The following is a 19,350-nucleotide window of genomic DNA, read 5'->3' as shown; positions in this document are numbered from 1 at the left end:
TTAAAAAAAAAAGCTCAGTCGGGCGTAAATATGCAGAAACTGCACTTTAACTGAAACGAATGAAAAACGCACTATGGCAATTCTCATACGGCGCTTGCAAGCTGAAATCTGCCACGGGACTCCAGTTTTGGCGTTTTTTATCAGAAACGCCAATACGTCAAGAAACTACCAAATCAATAGATGGGATCTGCAAGTTTGAAACCACACTTTAAATAAATACGCAACGTATTTTAAATGGCGTCCAAATTCTCGCGAGATAAATGACGCATATACGTTTAAGGGCCGGTGACGTAATTATGTTGCATACTGACGATCATTCCTTCTCCATTTTGCATGCAAATAGTTTTTCTATTTCTAAAAAAGCTTTTCTATTTCCAGCCAGCGGAATTATGGGGAATGAGAACAATGAGAGAAGTGCATGTTGGGAAAAGAAACCTACGTGCTGAAAAACGCATGATCTCTTTCTCTGATGATCATTCCCATGCTTAGATAATCCCATGAAAAAACTCATCAGTCTACAACTTGGCCAACATATATCTATATACAGGTATAGGACCTGTTAGCCAGAATGCTCAGGACCTGGGGCTTTCTAGATAATGGATATTTCTGTAATTTGGATCTTCATACCTTACGTCTACTATAAAACGATGTAAACATTACATAAACCCAATACGCTGGTTCTGCTTCTTGTATCAAGTACAAGGTATTGTTTTATTATGACAAAGAAAAAGGAAATCTTTTTAAAAATGTGGATTAATTGGATAAACATGGAGTCTAGAAGAGCCGGCCATTCCGTAATTCAGAGCTTTCTGGATAACGGGTTTCCAGATCACATACCTGTCTATAATTCACAAACAATGTGTCTCAAGGTATATAGTTATACAGTACTTCCTTGATGAAGTTCTAATTCCAATAAAACAATGGAGAATGGTGTCCCAGTCTCTATCCCATCTGTTATAAATCAGCAGGTGCTGCCACTTCAAAGGCTGGTCAAACTACATCTATAGACTAAATCAAAGAGACGGCATGCTCCCTGGTGTAATATACTGTATTTACAAGTTTATTCCAAAAAAATAAAATGCACTTAGAGAATGATCAATACAGGAGTGATTCATTTGCTCATCAAACAATGTTGCAGTAATGCCCAATGCATTTCCTCACAGACTGACTTCCTCGGGGGCAGATTTTAAAGCTTGCTGTCGATGTTTGTGGGTACTCTACAAAGTTTTGAAATCTGCTCCTTAGAAAGTCAGTCTCCCATTGAAGCATTACAGCAACACTGTTTGATGAGCAAATTGATCACTTTACTTTTGAAATAAACTTGCTTCAACATCTATATCTGTAACACTAGCACTTCTCAAATTACCAGTAGCCCTACCAGGATAAATATTGTGCCTCTCTCTGAGTCCGTCAAGCTGATTTACGAACACTGAGCAAGTTTACATCGGGGTAGTAAATCTTAGCAACCTATTTGCGATCACCTTTGTCCGGCCAGCTGCAAGGATGAACAATAAACAGCATGGCTTTGGGTGTTACGGATTAGTGCATTAGTGAAAATGTGACATTTCTTAGCATTCGTGTGTTAAGAATTGAGGCTACTGAACACAATGTTCATCTGTTTCCTTTGTGTGGAATGTTACCAACCAAGCCGGCACCTTATTTACTTAAGGGAACATCAAGAAAACATCTATTTTTTGTTTTCTAAACTTTTTAAAGATTTATAAACAATATGAGCAAAACCAGCAGAGAGTGACCCTGGGTGTTGACATACAAGAGACTGCATTTACCTCACACCAAGCTTTAGGGACAAAAACGGACACACCTCAGCTGCTTATACACATCCTGGCAGACCTAAGGTTACACTTCCTTTAGGGATAATTTTCTTGGTCTTTATAGGGTAGGGGGTAGGTTTTTTTAAATAAGGGGTTTACTTCTCCTTTAAGACTTTACTATTCTGGGGTGCCATGTGATGTCTGCCAAAGGGCACTTATAAGGCATTTTCCTGACTTTGGTTGCCGCTTCTATTTTGACTCCAGTATTATTTCCCATAGTTTGGAGGCTTCGATCATTACGGTTATAGTGATGCTGAACCTTTAGACTGGTATAGAATGTTTAGTAAAGGTATGCAATCAGTTATCCAGAAAGGTCTGAATTACAGAAAGGCAGCCTCCCACAGACTTCATTTTATCCAAATAATCAACGTTTTAAAACTGTATAATATAATATGTAATTGGGTTTATTGGATATTTACATGATTTTCAAGTAAACTTAAAGTATGAAGATCCAAATTTTGGAAAGATCTGTTATCCGAAAACCCCAGGTCCTGAGCATTCTGGATAACAGGTCCAATACCTGTATATAAAATGTGTAACCTTCAACTATATAAATTGCAAAGCTGAAAATTATTTTAAATTCATTCAAAGGAAAGCCTGTCTGCACAAAGCAATATTTTTTCCCATTGCCCAGATTTGTTTTCCTGATCAAGACTTATTACATTAACTAATGCAATTATCACATAAAGCCCAAAAAATAGAAAATGTGTGCAATGCTAATGAGATGACCAATGACCTCTCTGAATAAAGGTTTCTTTAGTTTATCTCAGTTTAGATTCCCTTTAAAGGAAAACTATACCCCCAAAATGAATACTTAAGCAACAGATAGTTTATATCAAATTGAATGACATATTAAAGAATCTTACCAAACTGGAATATATATTTACATAAATATTGCCCTTTTACATCTCTTGCCTTGAACCACCATTTCGTGACTCTATCTGTGCTGCCTCAGAGATCAGCTGACCAGAAATACTACAACACTAACTGTAACAGGAAGAAGTGAGGAAGCAAAAGGCAGAACTCTGTCTGTTAATTGGCTCATGTGACCTTACATGTGGTTTGTATGTGTGCACAGTGAATCTTACGGTCTCAGGGGGCGGCCCTTATTTTTTAAAATGGCAATTTTCTATTTATGATTATCCAATGGCACATACTACTAAAAAAGTATATTATTATGATAATGGTTCATTTATATGAAGCAGGGTTTTACATATGAGCTGTTTTACTCAGTATCTTTTAATAGAGACCTACATTGTTTGGGGGGGTATAGTTTTCCTTTAAGGCAAGTTCATGGGACTATGCAAAGTACCCATCCAGTTTTGTGAAAAAGACAACAATGCATGTTTCGTATATAGGTTACTTTATTAATCCTTCATATGATCGATAATCATAATCACCAGAACAAGTGGTGTAGAATCACAGCTGTTTAGAATTAAAGTAAAATATTAACACCAGATAATCCAAAACCAACAATCCTCTTCAATCCAATTTTTTTTTTTACACTACCGTACAGCAATCTTTTCTTTAGTGAAAGCTAAAATGTTTTTGGCAGTTAAACTCCATATAGTGAAATTTGTTAAACAAAAGTGGCAAAAAAAACATTCCCAAATAGAAAATCTCTATCATTCCAGTGGAACTAGGTCAATACTGGCGAAATCAGGATCTAATTTCTATTCATAGCCAGACTGAAAGGAAACCCAAACAATATGGCAGGTATTGTAAAGTAATCAGAGCATTGCACACACATACTAATACAAGTGACTGGCAAATCTCAGTGTTTAAATACTCTACTTGTTTTAAAAGCAGTGCGGCAGGACTTTAACATAAAAGATACGTGATTTTTAATGTTTTGTAGATGTGGTACCAGACGACAGGAATATTTGCTAGTTATTCTTAGCAGAAAACATTTTCTTTGAAATTCTACAACATAATTATCCTCTTTGTATTTTATCTACCATGCATCATGTAATAGAACTACTATATGTGTCTCTTGCAAACAATGCTACAGGGGAAGCAAAAGTCGCTACAAGCCTCTTCGAGCTGTAATTGTGTCAACTATGTTTTGGTTATGAGACAAATACATAAAAATTTTAAGTGATGATCACAGTGCTATTGTTTATTTCAGTACTTCTTAGCTCTACATTAAATCACGCCTGTCTCCGTTGCCGGATTTCAAAAAGATTTTCATATTTTTAAATGTAAATCGGTGACCTTTCATACAGACATTTATAGGCCTCAAAAATAAAACTAAAAAAAAGGAGGAGGGGGACAATGAACATACCTACATTGAGAAATATATATGTGGACAGATTATACTTTTCCGGAATTTTAATACAAGTTTGCTTGTATATTTCTTGGTGGATTTGCTGTTTACACAAACAATACATGGAGCAAGACACACACACACACATACATATATATATATTGCACATAGTACAGCTTTCCAGCTCATTACACTCAACGAGTGAAGATTTTCTATCCCAACTCAGTCATCCTTTTGCAACTTAGATAAGCAGGCTCACTAATTTCCCATTATACATTGGTTGTAAAAGTGCTAAGTAATCAAAGAAAGCTCTTTCTATACATTTAATTACAAAGCTGCATGTTAATAGGAAGATATAAACACAACAAAAAGGTATATAAAGGACTTCATATGAAGACTAAAAGAAATGTGGATTATTCTAGTTATTTTAGTCATGCTTGTTCTTTAAACAGTGCTATAATAAAGCATCAAGCCTTAAGACTAATGAGACATGTGGCAAGTACTCTGCTGCCCTTTTTTAACCAACGAAAAAGTGTCCGGAACTGGAGGCTATCACAGTCTGGTTTCGGCAGTTCTCCACCAATCGAAAAAGCAGCTTGAAATAAGCCATGTGGGCAATTAGCTGTTTGATTTTAGTGGGCATTATTATTCAGTGCCTTCCACAAGCAGTAAGATCAGTGGATGGAGTCGTATTCTTTCACAATGACCCTTAGAAGTGTAAGAACACTAATCCCTCAACAGTGAAACAAAAAGTCTTCCTTTTGCATGTTTTGATTTTCAAGTAGCTTTGCAGTCTGGCTTCATTTCAGACACAGGCACACATACTTAACGATGAGGCCTTCTCAAAAAAAAAGCATTAACTCGTTATATATAATCTGAAAATAGTTTGTTTTTTTATCTCTGTCGGCCAGCAGTGCCTTATATGAAGGTTTTTGACATTTCTGGGAAATGTTAAGTCTATTCCGCTACTAGGTATACACTGATAAAAAGTTTTCTGGAATGAGAACACAGTCTTAAGACATTTTAATAATTTAACATAAGCTACCAGAAAAATGTGTGTCTAAATGAGGCACGAGGAATTGGGTATAGCATACAGCATATTACAGCGGCTCAAACAACCAAAGGTGCTGTATAACACACAATCCAGCGACTCTAAGAACAGTTAAAAGTGAAATGAAAAAAGGTAATTAATTTTCAGTTAAAGACTAAAAACACAAACCCTTTGCAGATACAAGTCATGGAAGTTAATGAGTATTTTCAGTGGTACAGAACTGAAAAAAAATCAACAAAGAGAAAGAATGCCGATCTGTATTTACCACTTGCTCTTCCAGCGCTCTGTTTGCACAAGATGGCGCTGCGCACTCCTCCTTTCCCTTATATATGTCGTAACGAGATACAGTAGAAGTCCATTAGGGATGATGGAAGGATGAGAGAATAATGAAGAGGACAGAGCAACTCATCGCGTCCAAGAGAAAAGGCTTTTTTTCCAAGTCTCTTTTCTACAGGATGCTACATGTGTGAAACAGTAGTGCACTATTTTCCTCATTCCTGGGCAATCCTCATGCACTAGAAAACACTACTTATTCACACAGCTTGGCCATGACAGCCCCCCACATGCCGCTGACACAATAATGTAGATGATGACCTATAGAGGGAAAAGATAAAGCAGATAAGATACTTAAAGGAGAACTAAACCCCCAAACTAATGAAAACCCCTACCCTCCATAGCCCCCTTCCCTGTCCCCCCCCCGCACAGGTGTTAATACATGTAAAATGCCCCTAAGTCTTTAGGAGTAGGAATAGCTTTTTACAATTGGGAAGCCAAAAGTTAGGCACCCCCAAGTGACTTTTTACTTACCCAACACCTCGGGCCGGTGCTCCGATCAGCAGAAAACCGCACCGGCCCGGGGTTTTTCTAGCGAGCACCACAGAGCAGACGCATGCGCAGTAGAGCAAAATAGCCTTTCTTTTTTTTGTTAAAGTCCAGTTTTCCGTTCTACTGCACATGCGCAACTGCGAAAGGACCTAAAGAAGCAGGAAGAGGATCTCTCCATGTTGGTCGCTAGAACCCCTGGCCAGTGCAGTTTTCTGCTGATCGGAGCGCTGGCCCAGGTGTCAGGTAAGTAAAAGTAGTCACTTTGGGGTGCCTAACTTTTGGCACCCCCAAGTTTAAAATGCTATTCCTTCTCCTTTAATTACCCTTGATGCAGTCAGCACAGCGGAGCACCATCTTCACCACTTTGGGAATCTTCGGGTCCCTTCGGCAATTTCTGTGGCTGTCGTCGCATGCGCAGTTGTTCGGGACCGGAAAATTGCTACAACTGCACATGCGCCGATACGCCACTTACTGAAGACTCAAGACTCCTGGAGCAGTGATAATGGTGCAAGTGAGCTCCACTGACTCTGCATTGAGGGGTAATTAAAGACTTAGGGGAATTTACAGGGGGGGGGACTATGGAGGGTAGGGGAAGTGGGTTTTCATTAGTTCTCCTTTAAAAAAAAAAAAAGATACTTAATATATTTTACATAACTACTTGGCTATTTGTGCACATCTAGCAACTCATAGCAACCAAACAGATGCTTTCAAAAAGCTACTGCTGATTAGTTGCTATGGGTTATTAGACAAGTAGCAAACAGGTCCATTAATTACATTACCCCCCTTATTAGTTTACAATAAATATCATTAGCAAAACCATAAGAAATATTAAACATTAATGACCAAAAATGCAAATGCATTAATATAGGGAGTGCATGGGGTGTGGTGCCATCTAAAGGGACTCTGAGTACAAACAGCCAATGAAAATCATGAGAGAGGATTCTAGTAGGGCATATGACTGATGTTCCATGTGTGTGTGATGTTTGTGTGTGTAGAATAGATCATCGTGGGGGGGGGGGTTTGGGGTTAAAGCTGTACATATCCCTTGGGGAATATTTTAATACATACTAAAGACTAAAGATCTCGTTACACTATTAGAAAGCATGCCATACACTATTCACCTTCCGATGTTTTTAAGCTCTATTCCATTAGTTAACCCTATTGATGTGTGGGCCAGCCCGAAACTCACGGGACCCGCTGCTACCACATCAAATCTTCAGCTTCCTTCCACTTTCCCCATCCTTCAGCTCTCCCTGCCCACGACCTAACACTTCCGGCTCCTCCATTTATAGATTCGCGATTCAACCCACCATGACTTTTAAACATATCATCACTGATGATTCTGATAAAGCTGCCAAGGTGACTATTTGGTATGAATCATACCTTTCTCTTGATGTAGTAAAAGCACCATAGATCGCCTGTATTTATGTTTATTGTAGCACTATTTCTTCCTGTATGTTCACTTATCACCTGAATGCGTCTAAAAGGCAGTATAATATTTTTATAAATTTTTAGAATAATTACAGATAAAGAATGAAAACCCCTATGGCTTTGCATTTACCAAACTATTCAAATAATTTCAAAAGCAACAGCAAATGAGTAGGAGGGGAGCACTTACTATAGTTACGATAACAATTATGATAGTCAGCTTCAAATTTTTCATGCACATAGCTCTTGCCAGGTTTCTGCTTGTGGTCTTGAACGTGACAGACTTAAAGAAAGTGATAGAGAATGAACTTTAGGGTCATAGTGCACCAAAGCAAATTCAAATAAAATAGAAACATTAAAATGTCACAGCATGTAAAACCCTATTTATCCTGTATAATATACCTAGTAGTCCGTTTAGTAAAAACTAAGGTGGTTCCATCTGAAGTTCTTGTTACCAGATGTGTCCTGCAGGGGTGTGTATTTAGTCCCCAGCCTATTTATAGGACATCATCATTTAAACATATTCTGGCCTGAGAAGTGGCAGATAATGTGCATATTCAGGGCTGTGGAGCGAGTACATAAATCCTTCGACTGGGATTCTTCTGTTTTTAATATACTAATGTATTTTCCATGTTGACTGCAAGAACACAATATACAAGATATTTCATCACTGCCAAAGCTCAGCAATTTAAAAGCTATATAAAGATGGTGTCTGCTTTGGGGAACAGACCAAAGTACTACTGGCTAGGAAGAGGACACACTACCCTATTAGCCATCCAAGCCTGTCACTGCCAACATGAGGATAGGGTTCAAGTTTGGATCTAAGCCTGTATCATGGCCTTTTATTTATTAAATAAACTACACACATTCCTTAAACCTACAGTACAAACAAAAGGCAGAAAATGAAAATGATATGGTAATATTAGCTCAGCTGGATACCAGTGAAACAACTACTCACTGGGGTTTATTCTTACAGCAGAGAAGTACTTTATTGTAACATATTGTATTTTTTTTTCATTACAATTTACATTTATTTAGTCAGAACATTTTTTGCCAACTCCGGCTCCAGAGGGGCATGTTTACTAACATTGGAGATAAATATCTCCGGAGATGTTGCCTATGGCAAACAATCAGCAATTAGATTTTAAGATCTGATTGGTTGTTATGGGCAGCATCTCCAGAGATCTCCGGAAATATTTATCTCCAGTGTTCATAAACATGCCCCCAGGTACTCAAAATTGCTTTCTACAGCTCTGGACATGTTACAATAAATATTTCCCTACTTGTATTTTAAGTTTTCATCACTGAAAGAATCATCTAATTCTAATGATATGTGCCAAAGTTTATAAAAGGACATTTTCTAAAATGAATAACAGACATAAAAAATTATATACATAAACAATTCCAGAAGAGATAAGAAATGTTAAAAATTACTATACAATGTGTACTTACAGAATCAACAAGGTTTTCTGTCTTATCTATCAGCAGCTCTAATCGTTCTCCTCTTTGAGCAACCAGATCTGAAAAGAAAAAGACAAAGTAAATGTGCTAGTGAGATGTACCGTGTCAGGCTCCAATTTTAAGATCTAAAAATAAATGCGGGGAGACAAGTTTATATTTATATTTAGTTGTTGTTCTGGGTCCCACAAAACCAATTAGATAGATAAAGACTTTTTATAGCTCCCACTTCCATATCATTAGATTTAAATCCAGCCAGAACTATATCTGCAGCAAGTTCGCATGTTTTCCCTGTGCTTGCACTGCAAATAACTGTGGAAAGTCAGTGCTGTATTATATAAAAAGGTATTATACAGTAGAAATACATTCACTACAGCGAACATTTCTGCAGTCTGTACTTACCTATATTTCGGACCATAATTCCTTTCAGTTCATCTACTTGTGCTTGTGTCTCTGCTACACGATCGACACTCTTATTTTCAGAATGGTATTTCTAATGAAAGATAAGAAACGTCTATTATAAATTTAGCCTGCATAGACCATCTTCTAATCACATTGGTTATTATAATAATAATTTACACTTCCCTAAAAATCACAAGGTTCATTCATTGTGTATATATATAGCATGCCATATCAGAACCTTCTGGTACTTATCAAGGATGAACTTATATTCATTATAGCAACTTTCTGAATGGAACAAAATAACTACTGTATGTCCCTCTAAAAATGTGAACGTAGCATGCAGAAGTTGGAAACAGACAAACAGAGTATCTGCAACTTTGCAGAAAGGCTCACATGGATACACCATGTATTGTAGTGCAGACATAGCAAATGCTTTTGATGGCCATGGATCAGCAACAAAACTTGGAGAATCTACGCACGTAAACACCACCACCAGTAGTGTACTCTACAGAGTTCCTCATCCAAAGGGGATCAGTCTCCTCTACAGAGAACTATTCTAAAAATTACTGGTAGGCCTTTCATACAGATTAACTTGGTTGATAATGAGGGGGGCTGCATTCACTGTGGGTCCTTGGCTAGATGAGCAGCCTTTGAAATATTTTACAAACAAATTATAAATAAATTGAAGATATGTATCAATAACCAGTACAATGAAGGGTTGAAAGATATTCCATCTCAGTATTAAGTGGGTCTTAGGATTTTCAAAACCCAGGATCAAGGAATGTTCTCACATTTATGTCTGCTGTGAATCAAAATCACATGTTTCCATGTGACAGGCTTAGGGAGATTCTATTCATAATCAGCTAATGCTCACATGATAATTAACTGGCTATCTATTAGGTGCTGTGCGAACGACCATTTGCTTGCTAACAGACAGCTAAGCAAAAACCAGGTATTGCTGCCTTGCTTTTCTATCTCAGTTTCAATTTTTACACCAACCAGTTATATCTGGAGAAAGATTAACATGCTCCCTCAAAAATATGTAAAGGGCAGCCCGAGTACAAGGATCTTTGGACAGATTTACGGAGATATGGGCACCGTGGATCAGCTATATGGCAAACAAACAGCTTGTCTTATAGAATTGCTAGGCTGAATTGGTTTATTGATGTTTTTTCTGACAACGTATGGGGGGGACCCTACTCTCTGCTTCTTATTCTTACCTGTTCCCTTCTTATATAGCGATTTATAGCTACATTGCTTAAATTCATGGCAAACATGATATTGCTTATGTTGACTTTATTGTATTGCATACAGTGTACATGAGGCTTTGTCCAGAGCAATGTGATCTTTAAGTTTGTGTTTTTTATTTCTTTTTGAAATGTAATAAAAAAAATTTAAAGGAAAACTAAATTCTAACAAACGAAGTGGTCTAGAAATGCTACACATTACAATGTTGGACAAAGCCATGTAGATCTGTGCTACTGAAGATACTTCCAGTTCCTCCCCAAGTTCTTTCTGCTGATTCACAGCACATTCTTTAGGCTACTGCTGTTTTCCTAAGCTTAGGGACTGATTCACAATATATACTATATATAAGCTATAAAATATATATAAGCTGTAAAATAGGCATGGGTCAGTACTCTTATAGGGCTGTTGAAACTCTGAGTCAATAAACAATGTTCAGTACATAAAATAATGAGATTTATTGCAACATGACCCTGGAAATAGCTTGAATCCAAAAATACACCATCTAAAACCTGTCAAGGTCATGTAGGAGTCAATGGCAGAGGTCCCTTGAACCAGTTGAATATTTCAATAACCTTCGTGATGTTTGAGGTTTTTTTTTGGTAGGGATTTGCCCGAAAACTCGAATGATTCAAGTGATTAGAATTTTTTCCATTGGAGTTTTTTCTTAAATAAAATACCATTCAAGTTGTGAGTTCAGTTGAGCTCATTCAACGTATAAAAAACTCTAACATTGGATCTTTGATAAATAACCTCCATATATCTAGTTTATTGTAATTAATAAATTTAATTGTAGACTACAACATACCACAATTAAATTTAAAGGCAAAATTCCCCATTAATAGCAGAAGGATATCAGTGCCACAAAACTGCCAAGAATGCTGGCAAGGTTCCTTACCAACTGTGCTGAAAGCACACTGGAAAATTCACTGTTCATGGCATAGGGAAGTGCTGTCTGTGCCCTCGATCCATATGTTGTCTGAAATCGCTTCTTAATTTCATTCAAGAAATTAAATGCTCTGGAACGTTCAAAGTCCTGTTAAAGCAGAATCATGTGTTATCAAGGAAGTTACCTGTGGTTCAGTTAGTATTGGTTCTTCAGGGAAAAACTAATTACAGTAGCTTGTAAACAAATCTTTTAAAATTAAAGGGAACTCATTTTTAAGTTACTGCAATTATTAAAGAGGTGGTTCATAACCTTTAGTATGTTATAAAATAACTAATTCTAAGCAACTTTTCCATTGGCCTTTATTTTTCAATTTTTATAGTTTTGAATTATTAGCCTTCTTCTTCCGGGGCACTGATCCCATCCAAGAAATAAATGCTCTGTAAGGCTACAAATGCATTGTTATTGCTACTTTTATTACTCCGCTTTCTACTGATGTCCTCTCCTGTTCAAAATTCAGTCACTTATTAAAATCAATGCATGGTTGTTGGCTAATTTGGACCCTAGCAACCAGATTGCTGAAACTACAATCTGGAAAGCTGCTGAATAAAAAGCTAATCGATCCGTTAACCACAAACAAAAAATGAAAGCCGACTGCAAATGGTCTCAGAATATTACTCGCAACATCATACTAATAGTTAATTTAAAGGTGGACTACCCCTTTAAACAGGTAGGTCTCTGTAAATATCTCTCAAAAAAAGCTCATATTTAAAAACTAAATAAACCATTTTCATAAAATGATACTTTTTAGTAGTATGTCCTAAATAAAACATTGCCATTTTAAGAACTAAGGGCCATCTCTGGTGAAGCAAATTTCAAAGCTTACAAACGTAAACTGTAAAATCTTACACCATGTATCATAGGCCTAACACTAAAAGACAGATGAAGATGTAGCAGACGCCCTGAGCTAAATAGTAGGTATTATACTACATTAAGGGATGCAGAATTCTCTCCCTGAATCAGTTGTACTGGCTGATACATTAGATAGCTTTAAGAAGGGGTTGGATTGCTTTTTAGCAAGTGAGGGAATACAGGGTTATGAAAGATAGCTCAAAGTACAAGTTGATCCAGGGACTAGTCTGACTGACATTTTGGAGTCAGGAAGGAATTTGGAGTCTGAGGCAAATTGGAGAGGCTTCAGATGAGGTTTTTTGCCGTTCTCTGGATCAACTGGCACTTAGGCAGGTTAAAAAAGGTTGAACTTGATGGACGTGTGTCTTTTTTCAACCTAACTTACTATGTAAGAGAATTATGTGATGAGAGTATTCCTTTAAAAAACCTGCTTACAACTATTTCTGGTACTTACGTCATCAGTTATGCAAAGGTATATTATTCTGTCTTGGCACATGTAATGAAACAAGTAGCTGAAAAGGAAGTACAGAAGCAAAATTAGTATTTGGTACTTTTATCCCACAACATTTGCATTATGCAAACAAATAAGGAGTATATGAGTCTGACATACTATGCTTGCACTCAATTTGTCTTTAGGTTTTATTTAGTACACAATTTGCTGCTATCAGGCTTGAAAACATAGTATACTATGCAGTTTTTGCTAAGCATGCCATATCTTAGATTTTTCTTGAGATTAAGGATTCAGTTCGGGATTCGGCCTTTTTCAGCAAGATTCGGACTTGGCCAAATCTTTCTGTCGGGCCGAACCGAATCCTAATTTGTATATGCACATTAGGGGCAGGGAGGGAAATCGCTTGACTTTTTGTCACAAAACAAGGAAGTAAAAAATGCTTTCCCCTTCCCACCCCTAATTTGCAATTATGCAAATTAGGATTCGGATTGGTATTCGCCAGAATCTTTCGTGAAGGATTCGGGGGTTCGGCCGAATCCAAAAAAGTGTATTCCGTGCATCCCTAGTATATACCCATTTACTGAACCACACTGTGGATTGTCAATACTTTATAAATATGTTGATAAAAAAAAAATTAGCAGTTGATTGCTATTCTGCCTCAGGGAGTGGTAGTGGAGTGTTCAATGCTGGTAAGCAGCAGTGCGGAGCACTATCACAAGTACAAATCCTTGCATATCACATGCAATGACAAAAGATTTGAAATATCATTTTACAAGCTGGTACAAATTTTTTTTAATTTATTTTATTTATTCAGCAGTAACCATTGCGAATGCTCTATATAAAATTTCACCATTGACAAATCATCTTGCCGGTCATCTACAAAAAACATTACACAACAGACCTTCCATGGGAATATGTGAGTTTGTTGTTCTCTGATGGGATCTTTGCTAGGATCTGCTCAGTCACCTCCAAGAAGTTCCCACCGCACCAAGCATGTTTTGCTAGTATAGTTGTTCCTCTAGCAACAACAGCAAATAGGATAGCCATGCTTGCACCTGAAACAGCAAATATAATACAAGTAAGCATAGAATAAAGAAATGTGAAAGTGTTTTGGGGGTTTACATTCTTTAAAGAACCCATTACCCACAGCCATTACGGGGGAGAGCACCAAAGTAGACTATTAGACACTATGATAATTTTTGGAAAAAGTCTGCATTCAGAATACACACTGAACACAAGCTGCCTGTCTGGAGCCTTCCTCGTCCCCTCCCATAGCTCTTTTGTATTTTAATAATCTCTTAATATCTTAAGTAGCAAATATACCCTGGCATCACCGAGCACAAAGCTGGTAGTGGAATACCCGAGACCGGGCATTAGCAAACAATTTCTCAATATTTGATCACTGCAGATATATCCTATCAACAATACAAGTGTCTAGCTAAGCATTGTTGTATAAAACAGAATTAAGCAGGAGAATTATATGGTATATTGATATGGAATAGTCAGAGCAGCCTTAGTCAGGGGTCAGTACTAGTATAAAAGGTAACCTGACAAGTGAATATAAATATATTCAGGTCTGAAATAACCATTACAAGACAATCAACCATTTTGCAAGTGTTAGAATTCCAAGGTGACTTTCATTTAGAAAGTGATAATGCCTCATTTTCAAACACTTGCAAAATGGTTGATTGTCTTGTAATGGTTATTTCAGACCTGAATATATTTATATTCACTTGTCAGGTTACCTTTTATACTAGTACTGACCCCTGACTAAGGCTGCTCTGACTATTGCTTTTGTTTATGTCATAGAATTCCAAGGTGACTTTCATTTAGAAAGTGATAATGCCTCATTTTCAATGACATAAACAAAAGCAATTGTGTTGGGGCCTTGTGTGCTATTTTCCCTAGGGATGCACCGAATCCAGGATTCGGTTTGCTATTCGGCCTTTTTCAGCAGGATTCGGCTTCTGCCGAATCCTTGTGCCTGACCGAACCGAATCCGAATTTGTATATTTAAATTAGGGGCGGGTAGGGAAATCAGGTGACTTTTTGTCACAAAATAAGATTTTTTTCCACTTTTTCCTTTCCTGACCCTAATTTGCATATGCAAATTCAGATTCGATTCAGCATTCCAAATAGTGGATTAGGTGCATCCCTAATTTTCCCTCTACGTTTTGAAGATTGTTTGCAGCGAAATTATTTTTGGAACATTTTTTTAGTGAAACACTAAGGGGCCCATTTACTTAGCTCGAGTGAAGGAATAGATTAAAAAAAAACTTCGAATTTTGAATGTTTTTTTTGGCCACTTCGACCTTCGATTTCGAATCGAACGATCAAACTAAAAATCGCTCGACTATTCAACCATTCGATAGTCGAAGTACTGTCTCTTTAAAAAAAACTTCGACCCCCTACTTCGCCACCTAAAACCTACTGAAGTCAATGTTAGCCTATGGGGAAGGTCCCCATAGGCTTTCTAAGCTTTTTTGGGTCGAAGAAAAATAGTTCGATCGATGGATTAAAATTATTCGATCAAACTATTTGCGGTAAATCCTTCGACTTCGATATTCGAAGGATTTCAATTCGGCAGTCGAATATCGAGGGTTAATTAACCCTCGATATTCGACCTTAAGTAAATTTGCCCCAAAGTGATAAAACAGGTTACAGTAAATAGAGAAAGTTTAGCTACCATGATGGTGCAGTCTAACACCATTTAATCTGTTGTGGCTAATTATGTTAGGCATGCTCATAAATGCACATTTTCTACATGCGCCACAATTTCTTGCATGGATTTGTGTCACAAAATGTCTAGGACATTTGCATGTGCCTTTGTATAATCAACAATTACTTAGTATGTACCCCTAACTGTTAAGTATAACATTTTCAACTTTCCCCAGACAAACACACACAGTAATTTCTGAAATTAATACCCATCGTTATGCTGAGAGAATGCACTGGGGGACGACCATTAATCTTAATGCTAATACCGGATGGATGGTGAAATGTAGAATTTAAAACTGTAGAATTGCTCAACAAGTCCAGTTGCTTCAGAGCGATCACAACTAGATACTGTATATCATGCCCTGGCTAAATGACATGAATCTGTTGTGTTTCTCTGCATGTGCAATCTGATACTGTATATAACATTTCAATGGTAATTAAAGTATGAATTCAAGTTTTTGAAAATATTGCAATGCAATGGAACCATCTGGTAAATTTGTTCAGATTTCAGGTCACATGTGATCCTCTAATTCCTGCCCTTACAGTAGTGAACAGTATTAGCAGAAACAGCAACCTTCAACAAACATTATATGGCATTTGGGGTTTTCCTCACTGTAAGTAGTTTTTACAAAATTAGCCTTAGAAGACAAAATGCTGCAACTTCCCCAAAACAATGCTTTTGCCCACTGTTAGGCAAGAGGATGTATACGGTTACTGTAATTATATTTATTACAGTCACTAGAATCCTATACCTGGATTTCAACTTTGATGTTGCAGGTACTCTGCTCAATGCAATATAGTTGTTAAAACTGTGAATGGTCAGTTGCTAAAAGGCTGACACTCTAAATTGCACAACACAGCTTTCAGTTGAGAATTTTTAATGTAGGGCTAGCAGCACAACTTGTTTTTCCAGCAGGAAAACTATTTTACTTTTCACTTTATTTTCATTAATGCTTTGCATATTTGTAAGTGTAAAACGGATCATGTTGATCTGCTGAGATAAAACGAACTATTTGATGAAACATTTCCAGGAAAAAGGTAGAATTACATAGGAGAGGCCCTGCATTTCTCAAATTAAATCCCTATGCACAGCTTCGATTTTCATAAGAGAATACATTTAAAGGGGTTGTTCACCTTTTCATTAACTTTTAGTAAGATCTAGAGAGTGATATTCCAACACAATTTGCATTTGGTCTTCATTTTTTAATACTTGCTCTCCAGTTTGCAAGTTCAGCAGCCTGGTTGCTATGGCCCAAACTACCCTAGCAACCATGCATCGATTTAAATAAGAGACTGGAATATGAACAGGAGAGGGCTGGAATAGCAAGATAAGTAATAAAAAGTATCAATAACAATGAATTGTAGCCTTACGGAGCATTTGTTTTTTAGATGGGGTCAGTGACCCCCATTTCAAAGCTGGAAAGAGTCAGAAGAAAAAGGCAAATAACTCAAAAGCTATGAAATATAAATAATCAAGACAAGTTGCTAGGAATTGGACATTCTGTAACATACTAAAAGTGAACCACCCCTTTAAAGCGATATTACCTAGATTCTACAGAGTGACAGTAATGTGGGGATTTCCTGAGCAGAACTCTTGCTCTTAAAGGAGAACTAAAGCTTAACTTAAGAAGTGGGTAGAAATGTTGTATATGTTTATATTATGTTTTGGGCTTCTGTACCAGCCCAAGGCAAACCAGCCCTTTAGCAGTAAAGATCTGTGTCTCCAAAGATGCCCCAGTAGCTCCCCATCTTTTCTGCTGATTCACTGCACATGCTCTGTGCTGCTGTCACTTACTGAGCTTAGGGACCCACTCACAATATAGAGTACACATAGAATAGAAATGTCACAATATAAGGCTGATTAGTAATGAATACAGATAATTCCTTCATGGCAGTATAGAAACTAGTGCAATTGGCATCAGAGTTTAATAATCAGTCCTTTACATCAACTTATATTACAGGCCAACCTCATTTTCTGCTTGATATTTTGTGACGACCCCTAAGCTTAGCTTCTCAACAGCTGCTCAGAGCCCACTGAGCATGTGACTGTCACAGACACTTTCCAAGATGGTGACCCCCTGTGACCTGTGAAGTCCTGGATCATTGCTGTTATTGACAAGCTGAAACTTTACGCTGGTGCAATAAGTTCTATATATATAATATGACATTTGTAGCCACATTCATTTTTATGGTTTAGTTCTCCTTTAGTCCACACCTAACAGTTCCCATGAGAGGAATGGGTTCATCCCCTGAGAGATTAAGTATTAGGTGAGCAGAAATAATAAAGAACTTAAAATGGGCAACAATGCAAAAGCAAGGCCGCCACCAGGGTAGACTGTCGTCCCGAGTCCGGTGGGTTTTATTGTACCGGTCTCCCTGCTGTTTAGGAGGAGGAAGAACATGCAGGCACCGTAACTTCCGCCTTCCCTGCTGAAGTCTGCAGCTCACTGACAGCAAGGAGCCCGGCTAATGCTAATACGAGTATACTGCCTAACAGTCCCGTTGTTGCTTACACACCAGCATCGCTACTTACACCTCCCGCACAGCTGTTCTCTGCAACCTCCCTGCCTTCCGTCTTAAAGAAAATCCTGACGCCACAAGTCTCATCACGCGAGACTGTAGCGTCACGAAAAACACGTAAGGGCAGTGACGCAACACGTAGCCGCCTTGTGGAAATGAAGTGCCAAGACGGCGCAATTGTGTTTTCTGCTTACAGTGTTCCGAATTGTGTCAGTCAGGGAACTAAATCAAATACATTTGTTCTTGTTGCTTACCGTAGTAGAAAGTCCCAAAAAGGCATGGGTGAAGACCAGTGCTGACAGGGGTGTTTCTCCCTGTTTCGCAGAGGTGTTAGACCTTTGTAGTTATATTGAGTTCCTGAATAATAAAAGGATCAGGTTATCCCTATTAAAGTGGACTTGTCAGCCAGACACTAAAATCTGTACAATAAAAGTCCTTTCAAGTTCAAATTTAACATGAAAGCCAATTTCTATTTTTTATTAACGCATTCATAGCTGTTGTAAGCGCATTTAAAAATCTCAGCTGTCAATCAAATATTGTCTGCCCCGCATAGAGGCGGGGCAGACAATTACTTTCACTTTCCATTCAGCACTTCCTAGATGTCACTGCTGTTATGTTTTGGTAGCCGAGGATGAGTAGAGTATAACTGCTTTATTAGCAGACTCATGCAGGCATTACACAACAGTACGCTTTTGCAGGGCATGTAACATGATTTGCAGTGTGTTGTGTTGAACCACAGCGAAAGCAGTATTTTCTATTGTATTTGCTGTATGGTTTTGCAGTGTAGGTGAATCCCATTCCTTAGCACTGTATTTTGCCTCTGACTTGTGCATTAATAGGCCACAGTGTTGAATTCATTATCTGTACATTCCCAGCAGTTCCCTGACTGACAGTTTTAGCCTCTGCCACTGCTGTTTCAATTTGGCTAGCAATAGTAATAGCCTTTGCAAGGGTTAAATCCTGCTCTAGGAGCAGTCTCTCTCTAATGCGAGGTGAATTTGTTTTTTCCACTATTTGGTCTCTTAGCATTTCATCTGTTAGATTCCCAAACTCACAGGTAACAACCAGCTCTCTCAAAGCTGCTACAAATTATTCTGTGGATTCGCCATTACGTTGTCCACGTTGGCAGAAATTATATCTTTCAGCAACCACATTTAATCTTGGCACAAAAAAGTTCTTTATAGCAGTAAGAGCAGTTTCATAGGTCTCATCAGGTAATGGTTATGTATAGAATATACACTGTCCCTCTGATCCCAGGCAGTGCATAAGTAAAGCACGCTTTCTAGCAGCAGAAATCTCCCGTTGGTCAGCAGCAATATCATAATTTTCATACATATGGATCCAAGCAGTAAAAGG

General features: G+C 37.8%; 1 protein-coding gene across 2 annotated transcripts; it reads right to left on the bottom strand.

The window, feature by feature from the left end:
* Positions 1-3,178: 3,178 nt before the first annotated feature.
* Positions 3,179-18,087, bottom strand: vamp7.L (vesicle associated membrane protein 7 L homeolog). 2 transcript variants are annotated; one of them, XM_018228990.2, is made up of 8 exons: positions 17,992-18,087; positions 13,658-13,811; positions 12,760-12,817; positions 11,406-11,543; positions 9,263-9,353; positions 8,855-8,922; positions 7,593-7,685; positions 3,179-5,743 (listed from the first exon to the last, which is right to left on the bottom strand). In XM_018228990.2, exons 2-8 carry the CDS (start codon positions 13,801-13,803, stop codon positions 5,675-5,677), a joined length of 663 nt encoding a protein of 220 aa, XP_018084479.1. In that variant the 5' UTR covers positions 13,804-13,811; positions 17,992-18,087; the 3' UTR covers positions 3,179-5,674.
* Positions 18,088-19,350: the final 1,263 nt, after the last annotated feature.

This window comes from Xenopus laevis, chromosome 8L (assembly GCF_017654675.1).
Source record: "Xenopus laevis strain J_2021 chromosome 8L, Xenopus_laevis_v10.1, whole genome shotgun sequence".
In the NCBI taxonomy this organism is placed as follows: domain Eukaryota; kingdom Metazoa; phylum Chordata; class Amphibia; order Anura; family Pipidae; genus Xenopus; species Xenopus laevis.
This window is presented reverse-complemented; position numbering and strand designations above follow the sequence as displayed.

Excerpts from the sequence above, each read along its gene's own strand:
- vamp7.L (XM_018228990.2), bottom strand. The coding sequence starts at position 13,803 with ATGGCTATCCTATTTGCTGTTGTTGCTAGAGGAACAACTATACTAGCA. Across the intron at positions 12,818-13,657 it reads CTCACATATTCCCATGGAAG|CTACTTGTTTCATTACATGT; the intron begins GTCTGTTGTGTA and ends CTTCCTTTTCAG. Across the intron at positions 8,923-9,262 it reads AATTATGGTCCGAAATATAG|ATCTGGTTGCTCAAAGAGGA; the intron begins GTAAGTACAGAC and ends TTTTCTTTTCAG.